General features: G+C 44.1%; 1 protein-coding gene across 1 annotated transcript; it reads right to left on the minus strand.

The window, feature by feature from the left end:
- LOC141198700 (uncharacterized) lies at positions 1 to 26,642 on the minus strand. The gene is made up of 7 exons (XM_073663110.1): positions 26,590 to 26,642; positions 12,389 to 12,538; positions 12,155 to 12,259; positions 11,948 to 12,071; positions 11,767 to 11,864; positions 11,478 to 11,568; positions 1 to 8,575 (listed from the first exon to the last, which is right to left on the minus strand). Exons 2-7 carry the CDS (start codon positions 12,494 to 12,496, stop codon positions 6,207 to 6,209), a joined length of 2,895 nt encoding a protein of 964 aa, XP_073519211.1. The 5' UTR covers positions 12,497 to 12,538; positions 26,590 to 26,642; the 3' UTR covers positions 1 to 6,206.
- Between the last annotated feature and the right edge of the window lie 244 nt (positions 26,643 to 26,886).

Genomic DNA, 26,886 nt, shown 5'->3' on the forward strand with positions numbered 1-26,886 from the left:
TTGAGTCACATTACAGGGGGTCATGGGGCGGTGACAGGCAGGTCACAAGCCGGTCACCGCCCCATGACCGCCCTGTCACCGCGCGGTCGCGCTACGATTGGTGCGATCGATGTGATCGGCGATCGCACCGATCATAGCAGTCCGGGGCCAGGGCTGGGGTGTCCTATCAACATCCTAGGATCGGTGCTCATAGGAGCACCGATCCTAGGCTGCAGATCACTGTTTCCGGCAATCACATTGCCGGAAACAGTGAGAAATGCTGTGATTGGCTGTTCAGATTTGAACAGCCAATCACAGCGATCGCTGGTGCGGGGGGGCGGCGACAGCCCCCGGGATGATGACGCCATCTACCAGGAGGTAGGATGGCACCGTAACTTTAATGCTGTCACCGCGACTTAAGTCGCGGTGCCGCATTAAAGATATGACGTACTAATACGGGTCTGGCTCTTAAGTCCCAGGGCACAGACGCGTATTAGTACGTCAGATGTTATTAAGGGGTTAAGTATTCCTATTAAGGGAAATGAGGAAATAGTTTGATTTCTAAATTTTGTAAGTGAGATCTGAGCCCAGTTCTAAATTGATGGTACCTGAAGAATTGAGATCTTGGAACCTTGAATTTATTTTGCACCTGTTCAAATGACATCAGTATAGACCTTTCATAAATGTCTCTTAACAAATAGACCCCACTAGCTTTCCAAAAGGGGGCAGATGAATGTTCCACTAATGTCGCAAAGTACGGATTCCCCGATATAGGTATTTCAGCTATAACATGTGTAAAGTCAATTCTTTTTTTTGCTTGCTTCCATACCGTTCTCGCCAATCTATGTAGGGGTAACAACTTAATGGTAGTCGATTTATTAAATTCTAAAAAACCCAGTAAACAACCTGTGCCTAAAACGTGTGGCAAGTGGTTCTCAGAATTCGGTAACTGGGAGTCAGGCATCCAACTACGGATCGCTTTTAGTTGACCTGCTTAATAATATAGCTGGAAGTCAAGCAGAGCTGCTCCTCCCATATCTTTACGACTTTGAAGGGTAAATAACCTGAGTTTATGTCTGGAGTTTCCCCAAATAACTGTGGACATCAAAGAGTTAAGAGATGTGAAGAATTTTTTAGGGACCGGTACTGCACCATGTTGTAATATATAATTAAATTTAGGGAGGAAGATCATCTTAATTAAGTTAATCCTTCCTGACACTGATAGCGGTAATCTCCCCCACAAGGAAAATTTACATTTAGCTTATTATTCTAATAAAGGGAGAGTATTACTCTAGAGGTCCTCTCTATCATTTCTAACAATCACAATTCCCATGTATCTGAAACAGGACACTACAGGTAAAAGAGATAACGTTTCCAAATCAGCATACGGAATGGGCGACAGAGACATAAGAGAAGACTTATCCCAATTTATAAAGAGATCCGAATATTCACTAAATTTATCAATAGTAGATATAACAGATGGGAGAGTATCTTTAACCTTGTCCATAAAAATTATCATGTCATCTGCATATAAACCAATTTTGTCAGTTCTGTTTGCAATTGTAATTCCACTGATATCCTCAGATGATCGTATTCTTATAGCCAATGCTTCAATTGCTAGAGCGAATAGAACCGGAGACAAAGGGCATCCCTTTTGGTTCCCCATTCCAATGAAGAAGATGTGGAGGATATATTATTTATCACTATCTTAGCTTTGGGGGCCGCGTACAATGTTTGAATCCAGACCCGGAATTTAGGGCCATGACCAAATTTCTCTAGGCAAGCAAATAAAAACGGCCACTCCAACGAGTCAAAAGCCTTGGCCGTATCCAATGAAGTCAAGGCTCAATCATTTCCCGGTATCAAAGAGCTATATTGAGCTATTGATTGCTCCCTTCTAATGTTAATAGAAGTATTTTTTCCTGGCATAAAACCTGTTTGGTCCGGCTGGACAACAGATAGTATCACCTTATTAAGTTTCATGGCTAGAATTTTTGTAAGAATTTTGTAATACACGTTTAATAGTGAAATAGGGCAATATGATCCACACTCCAGAGGATCTTTCCCCTTTTTTTTTAGGACAATAATATTGGCATCATAAAAGGATTCAGGCAAGGAACCACTTTGCATCGCCTCTGAGAAAGTCTCTAAAAGGTGCGGCATCAAGACTTTTTGGTATCTATGGTAGAGCTCTAGTGGTAGGCCATCAGGGCCCGGAGCTTTACCCAAAGCCATATCTGCCAGTGCTGCATTTATTTCCTCTAAAGTGATATCTGCATCTAAAAAGGATTGTTGTGTGACACTTAATTTGGGAAAATCAAGATCTGCCAAATAAGTGAGACATTCCAATTTATTATGGGCATTTTGGGATTTATATAATGATTTATAAAAGTTATGAAAATTACTTAGAATGTCTTCTGCCGCAGTAACTATATGGCCCCCTAATGTTCGAATCCTAAGAATAGCACTAGAGTTTGCGGACCATAAAGGCCAACAACTTACTTGATTGGTTCCCCAATTCAAAATATGATTGTCTAGTGAAGAATAGTTTACGTTTAGATTTAGTGTCAACGTTTTGTGTATCCAACCTATAGAAGTGTAGCCAGTTTACTCTATTCTCATCAGACGGGTCTGAAACATAAGTCTGTTCACCTTCCTTTAACCTATGTTCAAACTCGGTATCAACCTGTGAAGTCATTCTCTTGATGTATTAAATAGTGGAGGAGAGGCATCCTCTAGGGTATGCCTTCAGTGTATCCCAAAAAATCTTAATGTTCCTTGGCAACGGATGTACTTCCACGAAACAGTCTATTTGATCCGGTATTCTATCATCAGGACCAATTAATTTTAACCAAAAGGGACTAAAGTTTCCATGTGGGTCTGTCTTTTACCTGGTCAAATTTTAAGCGTTAGTATCACCGGACTATGCTCTGAGATTCCTCTTACCCCATGCTCAATACTATGTACCCACGTTGCGGTATTACTAGAACTGAAAATATAATCTAACCGCGATAACGTAGATTTGGTTGAGGAGTGACATGTGTATTCTTTAGTTCCGGGGTGATGTAATCTCCACAATTCTATCCAACCAATACTCTCCATATAGGTTGAAAACAAATTAGAAGATGGTGTTATTGTCGTTCTGGTGTTGTCACCAATACTCAATCTATCTAAATTTTCGTCCATAATCAGGTTGAAATCCCCCATACACAATACCTGAGCATCCGGGTAGTTTAGTGCGAAGCTTACTGACTTTTGGACAATTATTAGATTAGCAGGAGGTGGGTTTTATATACATAGTATTACATACTCTCTGGAATCAATTATAGCATTTATAAAAACAAATCTTCCCTCTGAATCTCTGCGGGCCTCCCAACTAATGGCCTTATGGATTAAAAGCGAAACTCCTTTTGAATAGCTTGTATGGTAAGAGTGTATTGACCATTGCAGCCAGGGTTTATTTAGCCACCTAGCTGAATCTCTAGTGAGGTTTGTTTCGACCAAAGCCAGGATATGTGGCTGGTAATTTTTGATTTGCAAGAATACTTTAACCCTTTTCTTAGGGGATTTAAGACCTCTTATATTCCATGTCATACATTTCAGTTGCGATGCCATTTACCTAATATAAGAAGATGGGAATAAATATGAGGGATAGAAACAAAAGGCCATTACACTATTACTGCTCATATTCATTATTTCCCGTTTGACGTATCCAATAATTTCCACCCAATTTATATATTTATGGGGTTCACCAGGTTGATCTATCGCCCCTATAGGTCCCAACAAATTATATTGCATGGAGACCAAGCAAAAAGGATTGAGCACTTTGACAGCATTCAACTTGTAAACAACAACCCTAGACACAACCAAAACAAGAAGTAAACTTTTCTTATGACGCTTCCTTTCAGGGAATACCTTCACTGATCCCAGTGTGAGGTATTATGTTGTCTTTGACGATGCAAAGTCTGAACTCCCGCATATGTAAAAGGTGTATCAAATTACATCAAACCCAATATTCAATATAGGAACGGAGGCACAAAGGGTGTCGGTCACCCTTTTCCAGGCTCTGGGTGCAATTGGAGCCACTCCAACGCTTTCTCCGGGGTAGCAAAGAAAGTAGTAGAGTTTCCAGAAACAATTCGGAGATGAGCAGGATAAGCCATTGCATAGATAATCCCTTTGTCTTTAAGTTTCTTCTTTACATCCATAAATTGGGCTCTCTGTTTTTGTAGTTCCACAGAAAAATCAGGGAAAATAGAAATTGCAGAATTGTTGTATTTAATAGAGCCTTTTTGTTGTGCTAATCTCAGGATGGTATCTCTGTCCTTAGAATTCAACAGTCTAGCAAGAAGGGGTCAAGGAGGGGCCCCAGGAGGGGGGGGGGTTGCTGGAACTCTGTGGTCCCTTTCCACAGCAAAGACCGGGGAGTATTCATCTCCTAGGGTAGATTTAAGCCAATTTTCCAAATAGATTTCAGGATGCTGACCCTCTGTTCATTCTGGTAGGCCAATAATTCGTATATTATTTCTTCGCATTCAATTTTCTAGGTCATCAGCTTTTTGGCGCCAGGCGTTTATGGATCCAGCCACTTTGGTCAACTTATTAACAACAGGTGGCAGTTTATCTTCCAGTTCTGATACCCTTGTCTCAGCGTCAGTGACACGTTTCTTCATAGTTTGCATGTCTTGGCGGAGTAGGCCCACATCTGAAAGAACCTTCTCTATCTTTCCGGTCAGAGAGTTCTTGCAAGTGGATATAGCTTTTAAAAGTTGGTCAGCAACTTGCTTCAAAGTCATTTCTTCGTGTCACTCCGCCTCCTCCTCATCAGATACATGACTCTTACGTTGATCCGTTGTTTTATTTGACAAGGATGTTGGCCCCTTCCTCAATCGAGAATTTTCCTGGGGTCCCTGCTGGCAAAGTCTTTCAATTTATTTTCTATACTAGAGTTTTTCCCTCGGCTCATTTTGTAACGTTATAGGCAGAATATATTGTATTATGTTTACTCCAATTGTATATTATGCAGATTTATTATGTAGAGGTCAGTGTCTGGACAATGCTGCCACCTGGTATCTTTACTGCAGCGGTGCCTCAGTAATATCTTTTATAAATTATATGCTGGTTTCAGTAGAAAACATATGTTATTTCCAATAATAAAAGTTGAAGGAAATAGTGGTTTCTGGTTGCTTTGTATATTGTTTCAGTCACTCTGTGTACCATATATGAATGCAAGGGACTAAATATAGGCTGAGAGTCTCATGCCCCAGGGCTTACACTTCCCCTTGCAGAGTTAGGATGTGGCTGCTGTGTTTCCCTCCTTCAGATATTCCAATGGCCCCTAGACAGGCCGCGGGACCGGGTTGTCCGGTACACTCACTGCTGCACCTCTCCAGAAGCCTGTCGCTCCTCAGGCCTTTCAGAGGGAGACCGACTGCCAGCATATATTTTCAGTGGCTCCTGTGAGCTGCGCCACGTGCAGAGCCCTCAAGATGACCGCCGCTCCTCAGAGAGTTTACTCTGCCGGGGTCCACAGAGCGCGCCGGACCGGAGCCCTCTCCATAGCAGCTCCTCAGAAGCCCAGCCGCTCCCCGCTTCTCCGGAGCTGTGCTGCAGGGCACAGAAATGAAAATCAGGGTCTGGTGAGTATAGGATTATGAGCTGGATAGCGGGAGCTCAAATCTCCTGCGTCCTCTCAGCTCCTCAGAATCGCCACGCCCCGAGTGCTTTTATTTTTAACAAGGCCAAACACGAGAAATGACAAGGGGTTGTCCTAGTATTGCTCAACCTCTTTAACAAGAAAAAAATTTCAACTAACACATTTCTAACATTCTGAACATGAAAAAGGCTTCTCCCCTTTGTGAGTTCTTTGATGTTTATTAAGAGTTGATTTCCGTGTAAAACATTTCCCACATTCTGAACAGGAAAAAGGCTTCTCCTGTGTGTGAGTTCTCTGGTGCTTAACCAAATCTGATTTCTGGTTAAAACATTTCCCACATTCTAAACAGGAAAAAGGCTTCTCCCCTGTGTGAGTTCTTATATACATAGTTACATACATAGTTTATAAGGCTGAAAAAAGACAAGCGTCCATCCAGTTCAGCCTATTTCTTGTGCACTGCAGCTATTCCGCTATTCCTATACCATGCGGTATAGGCCAATTTACATCATTGAGGAAAAATTCACTTCCCGACACCAATCTGGCAGTCAGATTAAATCCCTGGATTAATTAACTAAGCATAAGATGTAATTTTATTGTTCTCAAGAAAGGCATCCAGGCCTCTCTTGAACTCATTAAGTGAGTTGGACATCACCACTTCCTCTCCCAGAGAGTTCCAGAGTCTCACGGCTCTGACCGTAAAGAATCCCCTTCTATGCTGGTGCAGGAACCTCCTTTCCTCCAGACGCATAGTGTGCCCCCTCGTCTTTGTCACCATCCTTGGTATAAACAGGTCATGGGAGAGATCTCTGTACTGCCCCCTGATGTATTTATACATGTTTATGAGGTCTCCCCTAAGCCTTCTCTTTTCCAATGTAAATAGGCCTAATTTTGACAACCTCTCTGGGTATTCTAGTCCCTCCATTCCCTTTATTACCTTAGTCGCCCTCCTTTGTACCCTCTCTAGCTCCAATATGTCTTTCCTGAGCACCGGAGCCCAGAACTGTGCACAATATTCTAAGTGCGGCCTTACCAGCGCTTTATACAGAGGAAGAACAATGTTCTCATCATATGCCCCTATTCCTCTTCTGATGCATGCCATGACTCTATTTGCCTTCGCAGCTGCTGCCTGACACTGGGCACTCCAATTTAATTTGCCATTAACCAAGACGCCCAGGTCCTTCTCCATGTCAGATTTCCCCAACGGTTTCCCATTTAATATGTATGGGTGACTGCTGTTTTTCTTTCCCATGTGCATGACCTTACATTTATCGGCATTGAACCCCATTTGCCATTTTTTGGCCCAACTCCCCAATTTATCTAAATCCTCCTGTAGCTGTGCCCTATCCTCATCTGTATTAACTACTTTACAAAGTTTAGTATCATCTGCAAATATTGCTATTTTACTATGCAACCCTTCCACTAGATCATTAATAAATATATTAAATAATATAGGGCCCAAGACAGACCCTTGAGGCACCCCGCTAGTAACCCTGACACACCCTGAGCTTACTCCATTGATAACCACCCTCTGCTTTCTATCACTCAGCCAGCTATTTACCCACTTGCACACATTATCCCCCAGACCAAGCATTCTCATTTTATATACCAACCTTTTGTGTGGCACAGTATCAAACGCTTTAGAGAAGTCAAGGTATACAACATCCACTGACTCTCCCCGGTCCAGCTGTGAGCTCACCTCCTCGTAGAAGGCGATCAGGTTTGTTTGGCAGGAGCGATCCCTCATGAATCCATGTTGATATTGAGTTAGACAGTTATTATCATTAAGATATTCTACAATAGCATCTCTAAGAAATCCTTCAAACAATTTACCCACAACAGACGTTAAGCTGACTGGTCTATAGTTCCCAGGGTCACTTTTAGACCCCTTTTTGAATATTGGTACCACATTTGCTTGGCGCCAGTCTAGTGGGACAGTCCCTGTCCATAAAGAGTGCTTGAATATAAGATACAGTGGCCTGTCTATCACATTACTTAATTCTTTTAGTACCCGGGGGTGTATGTCATCTGGGCCTGGTGACTTGTCTATTTTGATATTATTTAGGCGTTTCTGAACTTTCTCCTGGGTTAGGTGGGTGATATTTAGCGGAGGGTTTACTTTATCACTCTGCATTTCCTCCGATAAATTGTTTTCTTTTGTGAAAACAGTGGAGAAGAAGCTATTGAGTAGGTTTGCTTTACCCTCATCGCCCTCTATGATTTTACCCAGGTTATTTTTCAATGGGCCAACGCCATCAGTTTTAATCCTTTTACTGTTTATATAGTTAAAGAACAGTTTGGGATTCGTTTTACTTTCCTTGGCAATTAGTCTCTCTGTCTCCTCTTTTGCTATTCTTATTTGTTTCTTACAGATTTTTCTCTGGTGCTTAACCAAAGCGGATTTCTGGTTAAAACATTTCTCACATTCTGAACATGAAAAAGGCTTCTCCCCTGTGTGAATTCTCTGGTGCTTAACAAAACTTGATTTCTGTGTGAAATATTTCCCACATTCTGAACAGGAAAATGGCTTCTCCCCTGTGTGAAGTCTCTGGTGACCATCAAGATTAGATTTCTGGTTAGAATATTTACCACACTTGGAACAAGAAAATCCATTCTCTGCTGCGTGAATTTTTTGATATTTAAGAAAAGACTTTTCGAGGGAAAAACTATCTTCATATTCTGAAAGTGAAAATGGCTTCTTTGCTTTAATATCCGTTTGTTTTTTAATGCTTATTTTGTGACTTTGACTTTCCTTAGTAGTCAGTAATGAATCGGAAGACAGGACCTGTTTCAAAGGATCAGATGATAGCTCTTTGCTGTGAAGGGATGATGGTAAATCTGGAGAAATGTCATTCATTTCAATTGTATCCTGTGGGATCTCAAGATCATCTGATTTAAAAATTGAAGATGTCAGCTGTTCCTCTGATCTCCTGGTACAGTCATCTGCCAAGAATAAAACCAATTATTAGTTTTGAATAAAATATCCTTGAATTTTTATTTTTTTTAATTTCTACTTAAACTCTCCGTAAAAATGGAAAGTTATGTAAAATATTGAATTATTCACCAGGACAATGACAGTTCGCAGTCTAATAGTAAACTTCATACCATGAACCAGTAAAGCGTTTTGTTCAACTGTTTGTTTATTGTGCCTCCGAAATATGGAATAAAAAGCCACCAAACCATGTTATGTAGGAGAAAATTATACCAATAAAAACTTCTACTCATCTCACAAAAAAACAAGTCCCCACTCAGGTCCATCATCTGTCAGTGGAAAAACAGAGGTTTCCACATCATTAGTGGCTCCAAGGCTCTTGAAAAGCAACATGGCTTCCATAAACTAATCCAGCACTATCCGCTCTCCCAAAGTTAAATCTCACCCTCACTTCTGAGCCTTGCAGTGTGCCCAGACCACATTTAGCATCCATGTGTTTGGCATTACTATAGTGAGAAGACCCCACTTAATTTACGGAGTGTGACTCCTGGAGCACAATCTGGGCACTATGTGTTTGGGAATAAAATGGCAAATGTGCAATTTTCACTCTCCAACATCCATTGCGTGATAATTTCTGGAAAGTGGCTGTGGAGCCGAAATAGTCACTACTCCCATAGATAAATTCACTGTGTCCCATATCCTCTGGGATCTGCTCCTGCGACGTCTGCTTCTGTCACCAGGAGCCACCTTATTCATTCTGCAGGCAGCTCTGGTGATGGAGGAGATGTCAGAACCAGAAGCCCTGGATGGTGCAGCCTCTGTCCAGCCAGGACTTCTGGTCCAGCCATGCAATCTTTATTTATTTTTCTATGGGATTCTTGTGTTAATTGTACTTAAAATGTCCGTAGAAATGGGAAGTTATTGACCGAATGACAGTTCACAGTCTAATAGAAAACCTCATAGGATGAACCAGTAGAGCGTGGTGTCCAACTGTTCATTCTGCCTCCAAAATATGGAATAAGAAGCCATCAAACAATGTTATGTAGGGAAAAATGATACCAATAAAAACTTCTACTCATCCCACAAAAAACAAGTCCCCACTCAGGTCCATCATCTGTCAGTGGAAAAACAGAGGTTTCCACATTATTAGTGGCTCAAAGGCTCTTGATAATCAGCATGGCTTCCATAAACCAATCCAGCAATATCTGCTTTTCCGAAGTCAAATCTCACCCTCACATCTGAGCCTTGCAGTGCGCCCAAAACACATTTAGCATCTATGCATTTGGCATTACTATAGTGAGAAGAACCCACTTAATTTAAGGTGTTTGAGTCTCCTGGAGCACAATCTGGGCACTATGTGTTGGATAATAAAATGGCCAATCTGCAATTTTTACTCTCCAACATCCAGGACTAATTGTCGGAAAGTGCCTGTGTAGTCAAAATAGTCACTACTCCTATAGATTAATTCACTGAGAGTTGTAATTTCCAAAATGAAGTCACTTTATGGGGAATTCTACTGCCCTGGTTTTCTGACATTTTGTCATATTACGGCTTCTGCAAATGGTTTGTCCCATCTCCTCTGGGATCTGATCCTGTGAATCGGCTTCTGTCACCAGGAGCCGCCTTAATCATTCTGCAGGCAGCGCTGGTAATGGGAGTAATTAAAGTATGGGGCTCGGGGGCTCTTGGCAATCTAAACTATAGTAAGGGACAATATTTTCAGTCAGATGAGATTCAAGAAGAAATATTAGATGTTCAAAGAGAACTTTTTATAATACTGCAGAGCTGAGGCGTCTTAAATTTAGATCTCGGGCATTTGGAAGAGGCAATGGAGATCTTTTTGAAAGACTACCAGGGAGTTACAGAGTCACACAAATGAGGAAAGCTGATCCCACTACAATGAAACTATCATACAGAATGAACCTGTAAAAAAAAAGAAAGAATATAAAAACATGTAACATCCCCAACAACAACGTATGTATGAAGGGAGAAATCCAACACTAAACTGGAGTGGCACTTATTTATGGTGGACCATTGGAGCTACTATGAGTCCTGACCAGAAGAGTAGAGAAAGTATTAGTGCCCCCATTTCAGGAGAGATTGTGCAGTAATCTGAATTCCTTAGGACTGAAAACATAATGGAATTTATGTCGTGGAGTGAATCCATGAAACCAGGGCTCGAGCCATGCCAACACATCTCCTGCAGGCGGGAATAAATGTATATTACAGCCATCAGCCACGCACAGCTTAGAGATATATCATGGCACAGGTGTAATGTTTTCTGTATAGTTTATCACAATCCTGATTGAAGTTAGTCGGTTTTAAAATAAATTGAACAGTCAGGATAAAGGGAAACTCTGTTGTTATTGTATAGAAATTCACACTTGGCCTCACTGCAAATTTAATGTCGATCATAAAAGTGAAGTTTGGCCAGAAAGACTGGACCTGGTCTTGTAGGGACCATATGAGGACATTCAGCAGCACAGAAGGGAGAGAAGGTAGATTCATCCATTAAGATATCAGGGTTCTAGGAAGCCAACAGCATCATTACCCTCCGCTTTCTCTTACAGGACCATCATAATATTTTTCTTCAAGTGATTTTCTAACTTGTCAGCACATTCTACTTAAGCTGTCATTTAGCTTTGTAGTTTACAGATCTGGGCAGGTAACGGTCAGCATCATCTAATCCCAGGGGGCAGGTGGATCCTCCAGGTTGTAAATTCTATAGAAAAGGGCTTTCATAATTTCCCAAAGTAATCTGAACATTTTCAGACGGAGGAGAATGTTGTGGTCTAGAGGCAAAATGGTGCTCACAAAATTGTGATACAGCCGGACTACACCACTGATAAAGCAGCCACAGCCGGTGACTGAGAAGAATCTGTGACTTCTGTGCATTTAGTGGTTACTACTCACCTGGGTAGTCATATGTAGGAATCTCCTCTTTACACCGCTCATCACCCCTCACATATGTCTCTGTAATATTACTATGGGTCAGATCTTCACCCTGAAACAAATATTATAAAAGTCAAAGACAGATGGAGAAGTCACATCTATGATCAGCTCTAATCCTGCCATCTCCACCGTTCTCATTACACAAGTATAAAACATATAATACTGGTGGATAAAACAAGACTGAACACAAGACCTTCACAGCCGTCTACACATCATAGGGGAGATCTCATGACACCTTCTCTCCATCTACCTGATGATCCTGAGGAACATTGGGATCTTCTTGTTTACAGTCCTGTGGAAGAAGAGGACGGAGACATCTCTCTGGTGTTGTCTTCTTACTGGATAGATCTGGAGGAAACACATACAGGGTCTGAATTCATTCTTTACATATAGACAATTATAGGCCATGTGTATTTAGTCCTGTCTATTACCTGGTGATGTGAGGGGCTGGGGAACCTCCATCATGAAGTCCCTGTACAGATCTTTGTGTCCTTCTAAATACTCCCACTCCTCCATGGAAAAATAGACGGCAACATCCTGACACCTTATAGGAACCTGACACATACAATGATACCATCATCCCCTCGATCCCTCCATAGCGTTACTGTATAATGTCCCAGCATTCCCAGCAGTGTCACCTCTCCAGTCAGCAGCTCAATCATCTTGTAGGCGAGTTCTAGGATCTTCTGGTCATTGATGTCCTCATGTATCAGGGGGTGAGGTGGAGGCCCCGTGATTAATCTCTGGTTATGGAGAGACACATTAATAAATCTCACTACAGACATTTCCAGAGTCGTCACCTCTCCAGTTCTGTCCATCTGTTATTCCCATAGATAAGAATGATGTAATGTGACGTCATCAGAATCTCTCACCTCTCCAGTAAGCCGGAAGAGGATCTCTAGGGTGAGGTGTAATATCCTCTCCGCCATCTTGTCTCTGTCCATATCCATCTTTGATGAGTAAATCAGGAAAATGTTCATATATAGAAGATCTTCACTGAGAGGATCCGATATTGTAGAGACCTGAATGAGAAGAAGATAAGTTGATGGAACATCATAAAAATCCTGTGTAATAATACATCTATTGGAGATAATGAGAGGAAACATATAAGGAGATTTATTATTTCACATCATTTAGTTTTTTACTTTACATCTAGTAATAAAACCTTTATATTTTAGGCCACAGACAACAAGCAGTTTCTTCCTCGGAGTCGGCAGCTGAAGGCTAAGTGCCCACGTTGCGGAACTGAAGCATATGTTTTACGCTTCTCCCTGGCGGGAAAATCGCATGCGGATTTTACATGCGGTTTTCCCGCCAGGTAGAAGCGTTTGTGAGGCGTCTTTGCAGTGTCTTTGCATGCATTTCCGCATGCGGGTTATCAAGCACTTCTCCAAGTGATTTAAGCATCACTTGGAAAAGTGCTTGACAACTTGTTCACACTATATAAATCCATGCAACCGGCATGGATTTATATAGTGTGACCAAGTAATAGTTAAAAAAAAAAGAATCAGAATGGTAAAAAATAAAAAAAATAAAGTTTATACTCACTTTCCGATGCATTCTCCGCCCCGTCCGGAGTCTTGAGCGGCTCATGCTGTTGTGTGCAGGACCTGCGGTGACGTCATTGAGTCATGTGATGGGTCACATGACTCAATGACGTGGCAGGTCCTTCACACAACAGCGCGATGTCGGGAAAACACCGGGAAGACATCAGAAGATAAGTATAAACTTTATTTTTTCTTTTTTTTACAGGTTCTTTGGTACCCAGGTCTGGATGAGAGTCTCCTCTCATCCAGACTTGGGTACCATCCGCACATTGATTCCGCTGCGCTTCCGCAAAATTAACGAACATGCTGCGGATTTTTGACCGCAGCATATACGCTGCGGAAAAATCCGCAGCATGGGCATTGACATTGCGGAATGCCATTGGGGACCATGGGGTGCGGATATACATGCGTTTTACAAGCGGTTACGCTGCGGAAAATCCGCAGCATATACGCCTGTAATACGCAACGTGGGCACGCAGCCGAATACGTTTCTCATAGACTCATCTTCTATAAAGCTAATTCTCGTCGCATTTTCTGACACTGGAATGGAGAATAACCTCGGCATTCAATGGTTCAATTTTTTTAATGCAGTCCAAAAACAAAAGTTAGCGTTTAGGTCGATCTGACCTTCATCAGTAACTGTTGGAAATAGCACAAAGAACAAAACAATAAATAGAAGAATAATAATAATAAATAATAAAATTAAAAAAGCATATACAAATGGATCATTGCGCAATAACATGATAATATCTCTTGTTTAACCTGAACAATAAACATGCTGTCACACAGTGCATAATATTTCATCAAACCCCATTAATACGGATACAACATCATAGTATAGAGCAAGTATATATAAAAATTGAAGCGAGCTGACACCTACTAGACTGCTGGATGGTATTCAAAGGTAGGAATTCAAAAGTGTGGAGATATAGTGACACTGGTTGCTTGGGTCTGCAGAAAAGAGCAGAGAGTGGCAGACTCAGAGTTATCAGCTGAGAGGGACTGTGGAGGCAGAGATAGACAGAATAGAGCTGGATGTAGCATACCTGTGACCCCTAGTTCCTGGTTATAAGTTGGTACTGCACGTAGTGGCTTAGAGGAACGCGGTGTCCACCGCTAGTTCCTGGTACTGTGCGCGTTTTCAGGGGTAGGATGGTTTCTAAAGGTGGGGGGCGGGAATAGTGAGGGCGGCTGACCAATCGCGGCCAATCCCGCAGTGCTGTGTAGTGTGAACTCCGGAAGTGCACGTGTGACGTCACCGGAAGTGACACGCTGCTCCCAGGAAGCTGTGCGTTCCACAGGCCGGTGTAAATGCGTTCCAGTGAGCTGGAATATTGAGTGCCAGGGAGAGAGAACGTGCGTTACACCAATATAGAGCCCCCAATGGGCATGAGCCAGAGCCTTTGTTGGAGTTGAGAAGGATCCAGGAGAGGGGACAAGAGTGTCCAGAGAGGAATAATCTGCAATAAAGAAGACAATATATGAGTAGGATATGGAGATCAAAACATGTATATTATTGACCTATTCAAATTGAAGACCACATTTAAAAACGTAAAATACATTTCAACATGGGGTCACAAGTTTCTCTATACCAATTGTTCATTGAGAACCAAACTCCAAACATAAAAAAACCTTATATAAAAAGCCAGTAGGTCACAGTCCCTATTAAGGTCTTTCGGCTCTAAGGACTGTAATTCATGAATCCAGAAGGCTTCTCTACGTTTGAGAAGGCTCACTTGGTCGCCCCCTCCGACGTGGTGTCAAAACTTGTTCCAATACCTGGTATTTGAATTGAGAAATACTATGTCCTGCCATGATAAAGTGTTGGGGAATGGGTAACATTAGGTTTTTGCACAGAATTGTGGACTTGTGCTTTGAATCCATTTTGGGATTCTGGAAGAACCGTTGTTTAGGACCTTGGTGCGCTGTGCCCAAATCGGCACATACCAGAGAGTCTCTAATATTGGTTGCTCTCTTAAAACACGGTAGTAAGGGGGTTGTTGGAACGCAAGGATCGTGGGATAGCTGGTTTGTAAGATGTTCCAGTGTTTCCTAATGGTTTTATGTAAGATGTAGGCGAAGGGGTGTAACGTGTGAACGAAGGGGATTCTGTCCTTAGTGTTTGGACGATCAGTTCTGGAATTCGACGCCTGGGGATGCAAGAAGCTAGGTGGATAGCCTCGTTCAATGAATTTGGTCGTCATTTCTTGTAACCTCTGATTGCGGATAGTGTCACTGGACACTATCTGTTTGACCCTCTGAAATTGTGATGTAGGTATAGATTTCTTCAACGACCTTGGATGATTGTTAGAAAAGTGTAATAGGCCATTGCGATCGGTGGGCTTGGAATAGAGGTCAGTTGTTAGCTGGCCCTGTGTATCCTTGATCCTTGGAAACTAACACTGCTTGAATCATATGTCATGGTGAAGCTCAAATCTGGCTATGCGGAGTTAAGTGTGGAGAAAAACCTCTAAGGATTCTAAGGGACCCTCTCATATGCAAAAGATGTCATCTATGAAACGTTCCCAGAGAATGGAATGTTCTTGAAAAAGTGGATTAGAGTAGACCACCTGATTCTCGAAAGATGACATGAAGCAATTTGCATATGGGGGGGCCACATTGGTACCCATCACGGTGCTTTTCACCGAAAAGCCTTAATAGGGACTATGACCTACTGCCCTTTCTATAAGGTTTTTTTATATTTGGAGTTTGGTTCTCATTGGACAATTGGTATAAAGAAACTTGTCACCCAGGGATCTTATGTGACCCTATGTTGAAATGTATTTTACGCTTGGAAATGTGGTCTTCAATTTGAATAGGTCAATAATATACATGTTTTGATCTCCATATCCTACTCATATATTGTCTCCTTTATTGAAGATTATTCCTCTCTGGCACATTCTTGTCCCCTCTCCTGGATCCTTCACCACTCCATCAAAGGCTCTGGCTCATGCCCATGGGGTCTTATGCTCTATACTGGTGGAACGCACGTTCTCTCTCCCTCAAACTTCCGGCTCACTGAAACGCATTTACACTGGCCTGTTGAACGCACAGCTTCCTGGGAGCAGCGAGTCACTTCCGGTGACATCACACGTGCACTTCCGGAGTTCACACTACACAGCCCTGTGGGATTGGCGGCGATTGGTCAGCCGCCCTCACTATTCCCGCCCCCCGCCTTTAGATACCATCCTGCCCCTAACAACGCACACAGCACCACCAGGAACTAGCGGTGGACACCGCATTCCTCTAAGCCACTACGTGCAGCACCGCTTTACAGTGGGTATGGAAAGTATTCAGACCCCTTTAAATTTTTCACTCTTTGTTTCATTGCAGCCATTTGGTAAATTCTAAAAAGTTCATTTTTTTCTCATTAATGTACACTTTGCACCCCTTCTTGACTGAAAAAAAAACAAATGTAGATTTTTTTTTTAATTTATTAACAAAGAAAAACTGAAATATCACATGGTCATAAGTATTCAGACCCTTTGCACAGACAATCATATTTAAGTCACATGCTGTCCATTTCCTTGTGATCCTCCTTGAGATGGTTTTACTCCTTCATTGGAGTCCAACTGTGTTTAATTGAACTGATAGGACTTGATTTGGAAAGGCACACACCTGTCTATATAAGACCTCACAGATCACAGTGCATGTCAGACCAAATGAGAATCATGAGCTCAAAAGGAACTGTCCAAGGAGCTCAGAGACAGAATTGTGGCAAGGCACAGATCCGGCCAAGGTTACAAAAGAATTTCTGCATTACTCAAGGTTTACAGTGGCCTCCATAATCATTAAATGGAAGAAGTTTGGGACCATCAGAAGTCTTCCTAGACCTGGCCGTTCAGCCAAACTGAGCAATCGCTGGAGAAGAGCCTTGGTGAGAGAGGTAAAGAATAACCCCAAAATCACTGTGGCTGAGCTCCAGAGATGCAGTAGGGAGATGGGAGAAATTTCCACAAAGTCAACTATCACTGCAGCTCTCCACCAGTCGGGCCTTTATGGCAGAGTGGCCCAACGGAAGCCTCTCCTCAGTGCAAGACATATGAAAGCCCGCATAGAGTTTGCTCTAAAACACATGAAGTTCTCCCAGACTATGAGAAATAAGATATTCTGGTCTGATGAGATGAAGATAGAACTTTTTGGTGATAATTCTAAGCGGTATGTGTGGAGAAAACTAGGCACTGCTCATCACCTGCCCAATACAATCCCAACAGTGAAACATGGTGGTGGCAGCATCATGCTATGGGGGTGTTTATCAGCTGCAGGGACAGGACGACTGGTTGCAATTGAAAGAAAGATGAATGCGGCCAAGTACAGAGATATCCTGGATGAAAACCTCTTCCAGAGTGCTCTGGACCTCAGACTTGGCCGAAGGTTCACCTTCCAACAAGACAATGACCCTAAGCACACAGCTAAAATAACAAAGGAGTGGCTTCATAACAACTCTATGACCATTCTTGACTGGCCCAGCCAGAGCCCTGACCTACACCCAATTGAGCATCTCTGGAGAGACCTGAAAATGTCTGTCCACCCATGTTCACCATCCAACCTGACGGAACTGGAGAGGATCTGCAAGGAAGAATTGCAGAGGATCCCCAAATCCAGGTGTCAAAAACTTGTTGCATCAATCCCAAGAAGACTCATGGCTGTACTAGCTCAAAAGGGTGCTTCTACTCAATACTGAGCAAAGGGTCTGAATACTTATGACCATGTGATATTTCAGTTTTTCTTTAATAAATTTGCAAAGCGTTCTACATTTCTGTTTTTTTTCAGTCAAGATGGGGTGCAGAGTGTACTTTAATGAGAAAAAAAAATGAACTTTTTAGAATTTATTAAATGGTTGCAATGAAACAAAGGGTGAGAAAAATTTAAAGGGGTCTGAATACTTTCCGTACTCACTGTATATAGAATGGAGTCTGTCTACAATAATGTACTGCGCTTGCGCTACTTCTCATGAGCTAGAGGTCCGATAATGTCCATCCCCTAGTGCAGTGGTCCCCAACCTTTTTTGCACCAGGGACCGGCTTGAAGCAAGATCATTTTTCCATGGCCCAGCAAGGAGGGGGTGGGGTGGGCGGGGCTTTGGTCATATGGGGGCGGGGTAATGGAGGGATTTGGAGTTTAGTGCATACTTATCATATAGTGTAGACCAGGTCCCCGCCAGGAGCTATGCCAGGAGCCCCACATAATGTGCTGTGCCAGGAGCCGCATCACTGAGGCCCCATCACGCCCTGCAGCAGGACAGGGCAGCTGTCCTGACAGCTGCTGTTCAGCTGCATTTACTTCATCCCAGGGGCGGACACAGACTGTAGTGGGCCCCTGTGCAAGAAATTTTTGGGGGCCCCCCCCGCCCTTCATAAGGCAACAAAGTTATGTAAACATAACCCCCCATGTGCATCTCTCACCCCCCCATGTGCAGCTCACCCCCGTGCATCTCTCATCCCCCTCCGTGCATCTCTCATCCCCCTCCGTGCATCTCTCATCCCCTCCGTGCATCTCTCATCCCCCCCGTGCATCTCTCACACCCCCGTGCATCTCTCATCCACCCCCCGTGCATCTCTCATCCACCCCCCGTGCATCTCTCATCCCCCCCGTGCATCTCTCATCCCCCCCGTGCATCTCTCATCCCCCCCGTGCATCTCTCACCCCCCCGTGCATCTCTCACCCCCCCGTGCATCTCTCACCCCCCCGTGCATCTCTCATCTCTCCCCTCCCTCCCATGTGCATCTCTCATCTCTCCCCTCCCCCCATGTGCATCTCTCATCTCTCCCCTCCCCCCATGTGCATCTCTCATCTCTCCCCTCCCCCCATGTGCATCTCTCATCTCCCCCCATGTGGATCTCTCCCCTCCCCCCCATGTGGATCTCTCCCCTCCCCCCCATGTGGAGCTCTCATCTCTCCCCTCCCCCCCATGTGGAGCTCTCATCTCTCCCCTCCCCCATGTGCATCTCTCATCTCTCCCCTCCCCCATGTGCATCTCTCATCTCTCCCCTCCCCCCATGTGCATCTCCCATTCCCCCCACTCCTAGTTAATTGTATTTAAAAAAAAATAAAACTTGTTATACTTACCCCCATGCGATCCCTGCAGAATCCTGGCGCTCGTCCAAATCGCTGACACCAGGTTCTCCTGACTTCCGGCCATGTGACGGCGCCGTCACATGACCGGAAGTCAGGGGAATCATGAAGGTGCTGCCGCAGCAGCGCAGCGCTAACATGTCCCGGACCCGGCGCTTAGCATGCGGCCGGGGGCCCCATGAGGAGAGAGACGCACAAGAGGGGGGCTCCTACCGGCCGGGCCCCATACTGGAGTCAGGGCAGTCATGCCCTGATGGCGGCCCTGCTGGAGGCTGGAGGGGCCCCCTCTCCCCGCGGACCGGCTGAAAAACCCCAACGGCCCGGTCCTGGTCCGCGGACCGGCGGTTGGGGACCTCTGCCCTAGTGTGCATGTCCGGAAGTGACGTGCTTTACACTGAAAAGCCAGATAAACTGATTCCCACCGTGCCAGTAGTACCCGGGACTGCGTATGCCCGTAGTTGTGTTACACGCCGGAGCACATCTAGGATCATTCTGAGACTGCGAATGTCCATAAGTATGAGTTGCACGCAGAAGCGCATAATGAATTTGGATTGCATTCCAATATAGAAAAGTCCTGTCTCTGAGATTAGCTTCATGGGAGATTATACACAAGTATTGCACATCCTCCCATCATGCAATAGTCATGTAGATCTACTTTGTCACTACAAAAAATATGGGATGATGGCCCACAGTATATTCCTAAATGGTCAAATTTGACCCCTATTGCATAATTAGAGATAAACAAGGATCACCACACTTGTTAGTTACTACACTGCATGCAGAATTATTAGGCAAGTTGTATTTTCGAGGATTATTTTTATTATTGATCAACAACTATGTTCTCAATCAATCCAAAAGACTTATAAATATCCAAGCTTAATATTTTTGGAAGTTGGAGTGGGTTTTTTTTAGATTTGGCTATCTTAGGAGGATATTTGTTTGTGCAGTTAACTATTACTGTGCAGAATTATTAGGCAACTTAATAAAAACCAAATATAATCCCATCTCACTTGTTTATTTTCACCAGGGAAACCAATATCAGTGCACAAAATTTAGAAATAAACATTTCTGACATGCAAAAACAAAACCCCCAAAAATTAGTGATCAATATAGCCACCTTTCTTTATGATGACACTCACCAGCGTTCCATCCATAGATTCTGTCAGTTGCTTGATCTGTTTTCAATCAACATTGCATGCAGCAGCCACCACAGCCTCCCAGACTCTGTTCCGAGAGGTGTATTGTTTTCCCTCCCTGTAGATCTCACATTTTATGATGGACCACAGGTTCTCTATGGGGTTCAGATCAGGTGAACAAGGGGGCCATGTCATTATTTTTTCTTCCTTTAGACCTTTACTGGCCAGCCACGCTGTGGAGTAGTTGGATGCATGTGATGGAGCATTGTCCTGCATGAAAATCATGTTTTTCTTGAACGATACCGACTTCTTCCTGTACCACTGCTTGAAGAAGTTGTCTTCCAGAAACTGGCAGTAGGTCTGGGAGTTGAGCTTCACTCCATCCTCAACCTGAAAAGGTCCCACAAGTTCATCTTTGATGATACCAGCCCATACCATTACCCCACCTACACCTTGCTGGGGTCTGAGTCGGAGTGGCGCTCTCTGCCCTTTACTGATCCAGCCTCTGGCCCATTCATTTGGCCCATCAAGAGTCACTCTCATTTCATCAGTTCATAAAACCTTTGAAAAATCAGTCTTAAGATATTTCTTGGCCCATTCTTGACGTTTTATCTTATGTTTCTTGTTCAAAGGTGGTCATTTTTCAGCCTTCCTTACCTTGGCCATGTCCCTTAGTATCGAATACCTTGTGCTTTTCGATACTCCAGTAACGTTGCAGCTCTGAAATATGGCAAAACGGGTGGCGAATGGCATCTTGGCAGCTTCACGCTTGATTTTCCTCAATTCATGGGCAGTTATTTTGCGCCTTTCTTGGCCAACACGCTTCTTGGGACCCTGTTGGCTATTTGCCATGAAACGCTTGATTGTTCGTTGATCACGCTTCAAAAGTTTGGAAATTTCAAGACTGCTGCATCCCTCTGCAAGACATCTCACAATTTTGGACTTTTCAGAGCCTGTCAAATCTCTCTTCTGACCCATTTTGCCAAAAGAAAGGAAGTTGCCTAATAATTAAGCACACCTTATATAGGGTGTTGATGTCATTAGTCAACACCCCTCCTCATTACAGAGATGCACATCACCAGATTTACTTAATTGGTAGTTGGCTCTCAAGCCTATGCAGCTTGGAGTAGGACAACATGTATAAAAAGTATCATGTGATCAAAATACTCATTTGCCTAATAATTCTGCACACAGTGTAAATAGTATATATGGGATATAACTGATAAGAAATAATTCTGATATAGAAGCTCAGATCTCTTCATGAAGTAAAACAATATGTGAACCCTATTTACAGGGAACAATGAGAGTAGCAATGAATAGAGTATAAAATCCAAAAATGTAACCCAAAATGGGGTTGTATTCACACAAAACAAGCATAGGAAATTTGCTCATTCAGTCCCTTAGGGTCTAGTGAATCCAATCTGGAAATCCACTCACTTTCCTTTTTGAGGATACATCTATTGTGATCACCTCCTCTCACATTGGGTTTAACCACCTCAATAATACAAAAGGAGATGTCTCCGGCTTCACCTCGATGTACACTGTTCATGTACCTCGCTAATGGGGTGTCGTGACCATGGCATATATCGCCCAGATGCTACCCCACCTTACTCCTAGATTCCCTCTTGACCTTGCCTACATAATCTAGGGGCAGGTGCATGTGGCCATATATACAAGTCCCGAGGTTTTACAGTTGGAATAATCCCTCTGAACAATGGTTTTACCAGTGGAGGAACAAGATTTATATGTCTCATCCAATTACAGAAAAAACATTCTCCACATCTGAAGAAACCAAAGATTCTTCTATCTAGCCATGTCCCCTTGGTTTTTTATAGACACTATGCACTAAATGGTCCCTAATTGACTGACCAATTCTGAAAGTTATTGTGGGAGTAGATCCCACAGCACCCTCAGGTCAGGGTCGGCCACAAGTACATCCTAGTGTTTTCTGAGGATATTAAAGATACGGTTACTCAGTTCCTATTACCAGTGTTATCCCATCTTTTTCTTGGTCTCTTGGTTAGGTATGGAGGAATGTTTGTCTCTCCTGTTTTTCTGTAAACGATTGTGCGGAATCCAAAATGTACTGTGGGTACCTTTTTCCATGAATCTGGTGTTCATGTCTATTGTCTGTATATTAAAATCTGTGACATTAGAACAGTTCCTTCTCAACTGTAAAAATTGGCCATTGGGTATTGCCTTTTTCAGTGGGATGGGGTGGTGGCTATCCCATTTCAATAGTTTATTAGTGTTAGTAGGTTTATGGTAGTTGAGTGTCCCTAGGGTCCCATCCCGTTATTTCTAGATTAGTACATCCAAGAAAGGCAACTGGTAATAATTAAACTCAGATGTAAATCTAAGGCCATCGCTATTGATGTAGAGTTCCCTGAAAAATTAAAAAAAAATTGTTCACTCGTCCCCGACCAGATAATAAAAATGTGGTCAATATATCTATACTGTACCCAAATATATGGATGCCACCACTTATGATCATCCCTGAATATTGTGGTTTCCTCCCACCAGCCCAGCAAGAGGTTATCATACGAGGGGACACAGGGGCTCCACATCGCACTACCCCTGAGCTGGTGGAAGTATTTCCTGTCAAAAAGAAAGAAGTTATGAGTAAGGCTATGTGCCCACGATGCAGAAATGAAGCAGAAAATTTCTGCAGCATTTCTGCATCTCCCTGGCAGAAAAAACGCATGCAGATTGTGCATGCGTTTTTCCTGCAGAATACATGCGGATTCACATGCGTTAACGCATGTGTTTCCGCATGCGGACTGACAAGCACTTTCCAGGCGATAGCATCACTGGGAAAGTGCTTGACAACTAGGTCACACTGTATAAATCCATGCAAAAGGCATGGATTTATACAGTGTGACTGTAAAAATAAAAAAAATAAAGCTATACTCACCCCCGATGCCCCGGCGTGTGCTGTCGCGCTCGTCCTGGCTTCTTCCAGGTTGCCGGCACATCGCGAGACAGCCTGCGGTCACATGACCGTGACGTCATCTCAGGTCCTGGAAGGAGAAGCGCTGCCGGCAAGCAGAGAGAAGCCGCCGGACAGGTGAATATAAACTTTATTTTTTATTTTATTCTTTTTTTACAGGTACAATGGTACCCAGGTCTGGATGAGAGTCTTCTCTCCTCCAGAACTGGGTACCATCCGCACATAGAGACGCATAGAATTCGCTTGTAGAAATGTACAGACACGGATTCTATGCGTCTCAATGCAAGTCAATGGCGGCGCTTCCGCAAAATGAACATGCTGCGGATTTATTTGCGCTGCAGAAACGCTGCGGAAAAATCATCAGCATGTGCATTGACATTGCGGAATGCCACTGGGGACCATGGGGTGCGGATTACCATGCGTTTTTGATGCGTTTCCGCTGCGGAAATTCCGCAGCATAAACGCATGAAAAACGCATCGTGTGCACGCAGCCTAAGAGTGAATTTTAGAAGATCCTCCATGAAGACATTAGGTCTGCTACACTCTATTGATCTTGATTTCAAGAAACGTCTTACTCCTCTGATACCATCCTCATGCGGTATATTACTGTACAAAGCCTCAATATCTAGTAAGGCCTGCTCCCCTACATGTATGTATACATGCTCGAGGGTATACATGGAGGGGAGCAGGCAGAGGGAAAACCATTTTCCAGAGGAATCATTCCAAGTGCAGGACCTCAGGCGGTACTGAGGGAACATTACACTGTGTGGGGGCATCATGCATAAAGCATAAGGGACATAATGGGGGCATTACACTGTGTGGGGGCATCATACATACTGCATAAGGGGTATAATAGGGGCATTACACTGTGTGGGGGCATCATACATACTGCATAAGGGACATAATGGGGGCATTACACTGTGTGGGGGCATCATACATACTGCATAAGGGGTATAATAGGGGCATTACACTGTGTGGGGGCATCATACATACTGCATAGGGAGCATAATGGGGGCATTACACTGTGTGGGGGCATCATACCTACTGCATAAGGGGCATAATGGGGGCATTACACTATGTAAGGGCATCATGCATACTGCATAAGGGACATAATGGGGGCATTACACTGTGTGGGGGCATCATACATACTGCATAAGGGGTATAATAGGGGCATTACACTGTGTTTGGGCATCATACATACTGAATAAGGGGCATAATGGGGGCATTACACTGTGTGAGGGCATCATATATCCTGCATAAGGGGCATAATAGGGGCATTACACTGTGTGGGGGGCATCATACATCCTGCATAAGGGGCATAATGGGGGCATTACACTGTGTGGGGCATCATACATCCTGCATAAGGGGCATAATGGGGGCATTACACTGTGTGGGGGCATCACACATCCTGCATAAGGGGCATTACACTGTGGGGGCATCATACATCCTGTATAAGGGGCATAATGGGGGCATTACACTGTGGGGGGCATCATACATACTGCATAAGGGGCATAATGGGGGCATTACACTGTGGGGGCATCATACATCCTGTATAAGGGGCATAATGGGGGCATTACACTGTGGGGGCATCATACATCCTGTATAAGGGGCATAATGGGGGCATTACACTGTGTGGGGGGCATCATACATCCTGCATAAGGGGCATAATGGGGGCATTACACTGTGTGGGGCATCATACATCCTGCATAAGGGGCATAATGGGGGCATTACACTGTGTGGGGGCATCACACATCCTGCATAAGGGGCATTACACTGTGGGGGCATCATGCATACTGCATAAGGGACATAATGGGGGCATTACACTGTGTGGGGGCATCATACATACTGCATAAGGGACATAATGGGGGCATTACACTGTGTGGGGGCATCATACATCCTGCATAAGGGACATAATGGGGGCATTACACTGTGTGGGGGCATCATACATACTGCATAAGGGACATAATGGGGGCATTACACTGTGTGGGGGCATCATAAATACTGCATAAGGGACATAATGGGGGCATTACACTGTGTGGGGGCATCATACATCCTGCATAAGGGGCATTACACTGTGTGGGGCATCATACATCCTGCATAAGGGGCATTACACTGTGGGGGCATCATACATCCTGCATAAGGGGCATAATGGGGGTATTACACTGTGGGGGGCATCATACATCCTGCATAAGGGGCATAATAGGGGCATTACACTGTGGGGGCATCATACATCCTGCGTAAGGGGCATAATGGGGGCATTACACTGTGGGGGGCATCATACATCCTGCATAAGGGGCATAATGGGGGCATTACACTGTGGGGGCATCATACATCTTGCATAAGGGGCATAATGGGGGCATTACACTGTGTGGGGCAGCATACATCCTGCATAAGGGGCATTACACTGTGGGGGCATCATACATACTGCATAAGGGGCATAATGGGGGCATTACACTGTGTGGGGCATCATACATACTGCATAAGGGGCATAATGGGGGCATTACACTGTGTGGGGCATCATACATCCTGTATAAGGGGCATAATGGGGGCAAACACTGTGGGGGCATCATACATCCTGTATAAGGGGCATAATGGGGGCATTACACTGTGGGGGGCATCATACATACTGCATAAGGGGCATAATGGGGGCATTACACTGTGGGGGCATCATACATCCTGTATAAGTGGCATAATGGGGGCATTACACTGTGGGGGCATCATACATCCTGTATAAGGGGCATAATGGGGGCATTACACTGTGTGGGGGGCATCATACATCCGGCATAAGGGGCATAATGGGGGCATTACACTGTGTGGGGGCATCATACATCCTGTATAAGGGGCATAATGGGGGCATTACACTGTGTGGGGGCATCATACATCCTGTATAAGGGGCATAATGGGGGCATTACACTGTGTGGGGGCATCATACATCCTGCATAAGGGGCATAATGGGGGCATTACACTGTGGGGGGCATCATACATCCTGTATAAGGGGCATAATGGGGGCATTACACTGTGTGGGGGCATCATACATCCTGTATAAGGAGCATTACACTGTGTGGGGGCATCATACATACTGTATAAGGGGCATAATGGGGGCATTACACTGTGTGGGGGCATCATACATACTGCATAAGGGGCATAATAGGGGCATAACACTGTGGGGCAGTAAAGGGGTCCTGTACTATGAGAACAATACGTTTCCCCCCTTCCTATCTCCATAGTTGGGTCGTATGTATCTATTACAGGAAACAGAACAAAAACCTTATGATTCTTATAAAGGGGCAACACAAGACCCCAAAAGAGTCTCGGTGCTGAAGGGGTTAATGCCCCCTGCGCCCAGTAATGGGGTCTCCACATACCTCCACCTGCAGAGCCGCCACCACATATATGGCTGCTCTGTGCGCACAGGACCTGTGATGAGGTCACAGGAGGGGAGGAGTCAGGGGTCACATGATCAGGGGCCTCAGTGGATGCAGGACTCTGCTGTGCTGGTTGTCATGGTGCTGGATGAGCTGAAGTTTATGTGTGGGGTCAGGAGGGGTTTACAGTGTGGATGTAGCAGAGCCGCGTGTGTACGAGGTGTACGGAGCAGAGCCGCGTGTGTACGAGGCGTAAGGAGCGGAGCCGTGTGTACGAGGTGTACGGAGCAGAGCCGC

The sequence above is a fragment of the Phyllobates terribilis genome, unplaced genomic scaffold, assembly GCF_046119375.1.
Source record: "Phyllobates terribilis strain yellow unplaced genomic scaffold, ASM4611937v1 Scaffold_99__1_contigs__length_5935540, whole genome shotgun sequence".
Lineage (NCBI taxonomy): Eukaryota > Metazoa > Chordata > Amphibia > Anura > Dendrobatidae > Phyllobates > Phyllobates terribilis.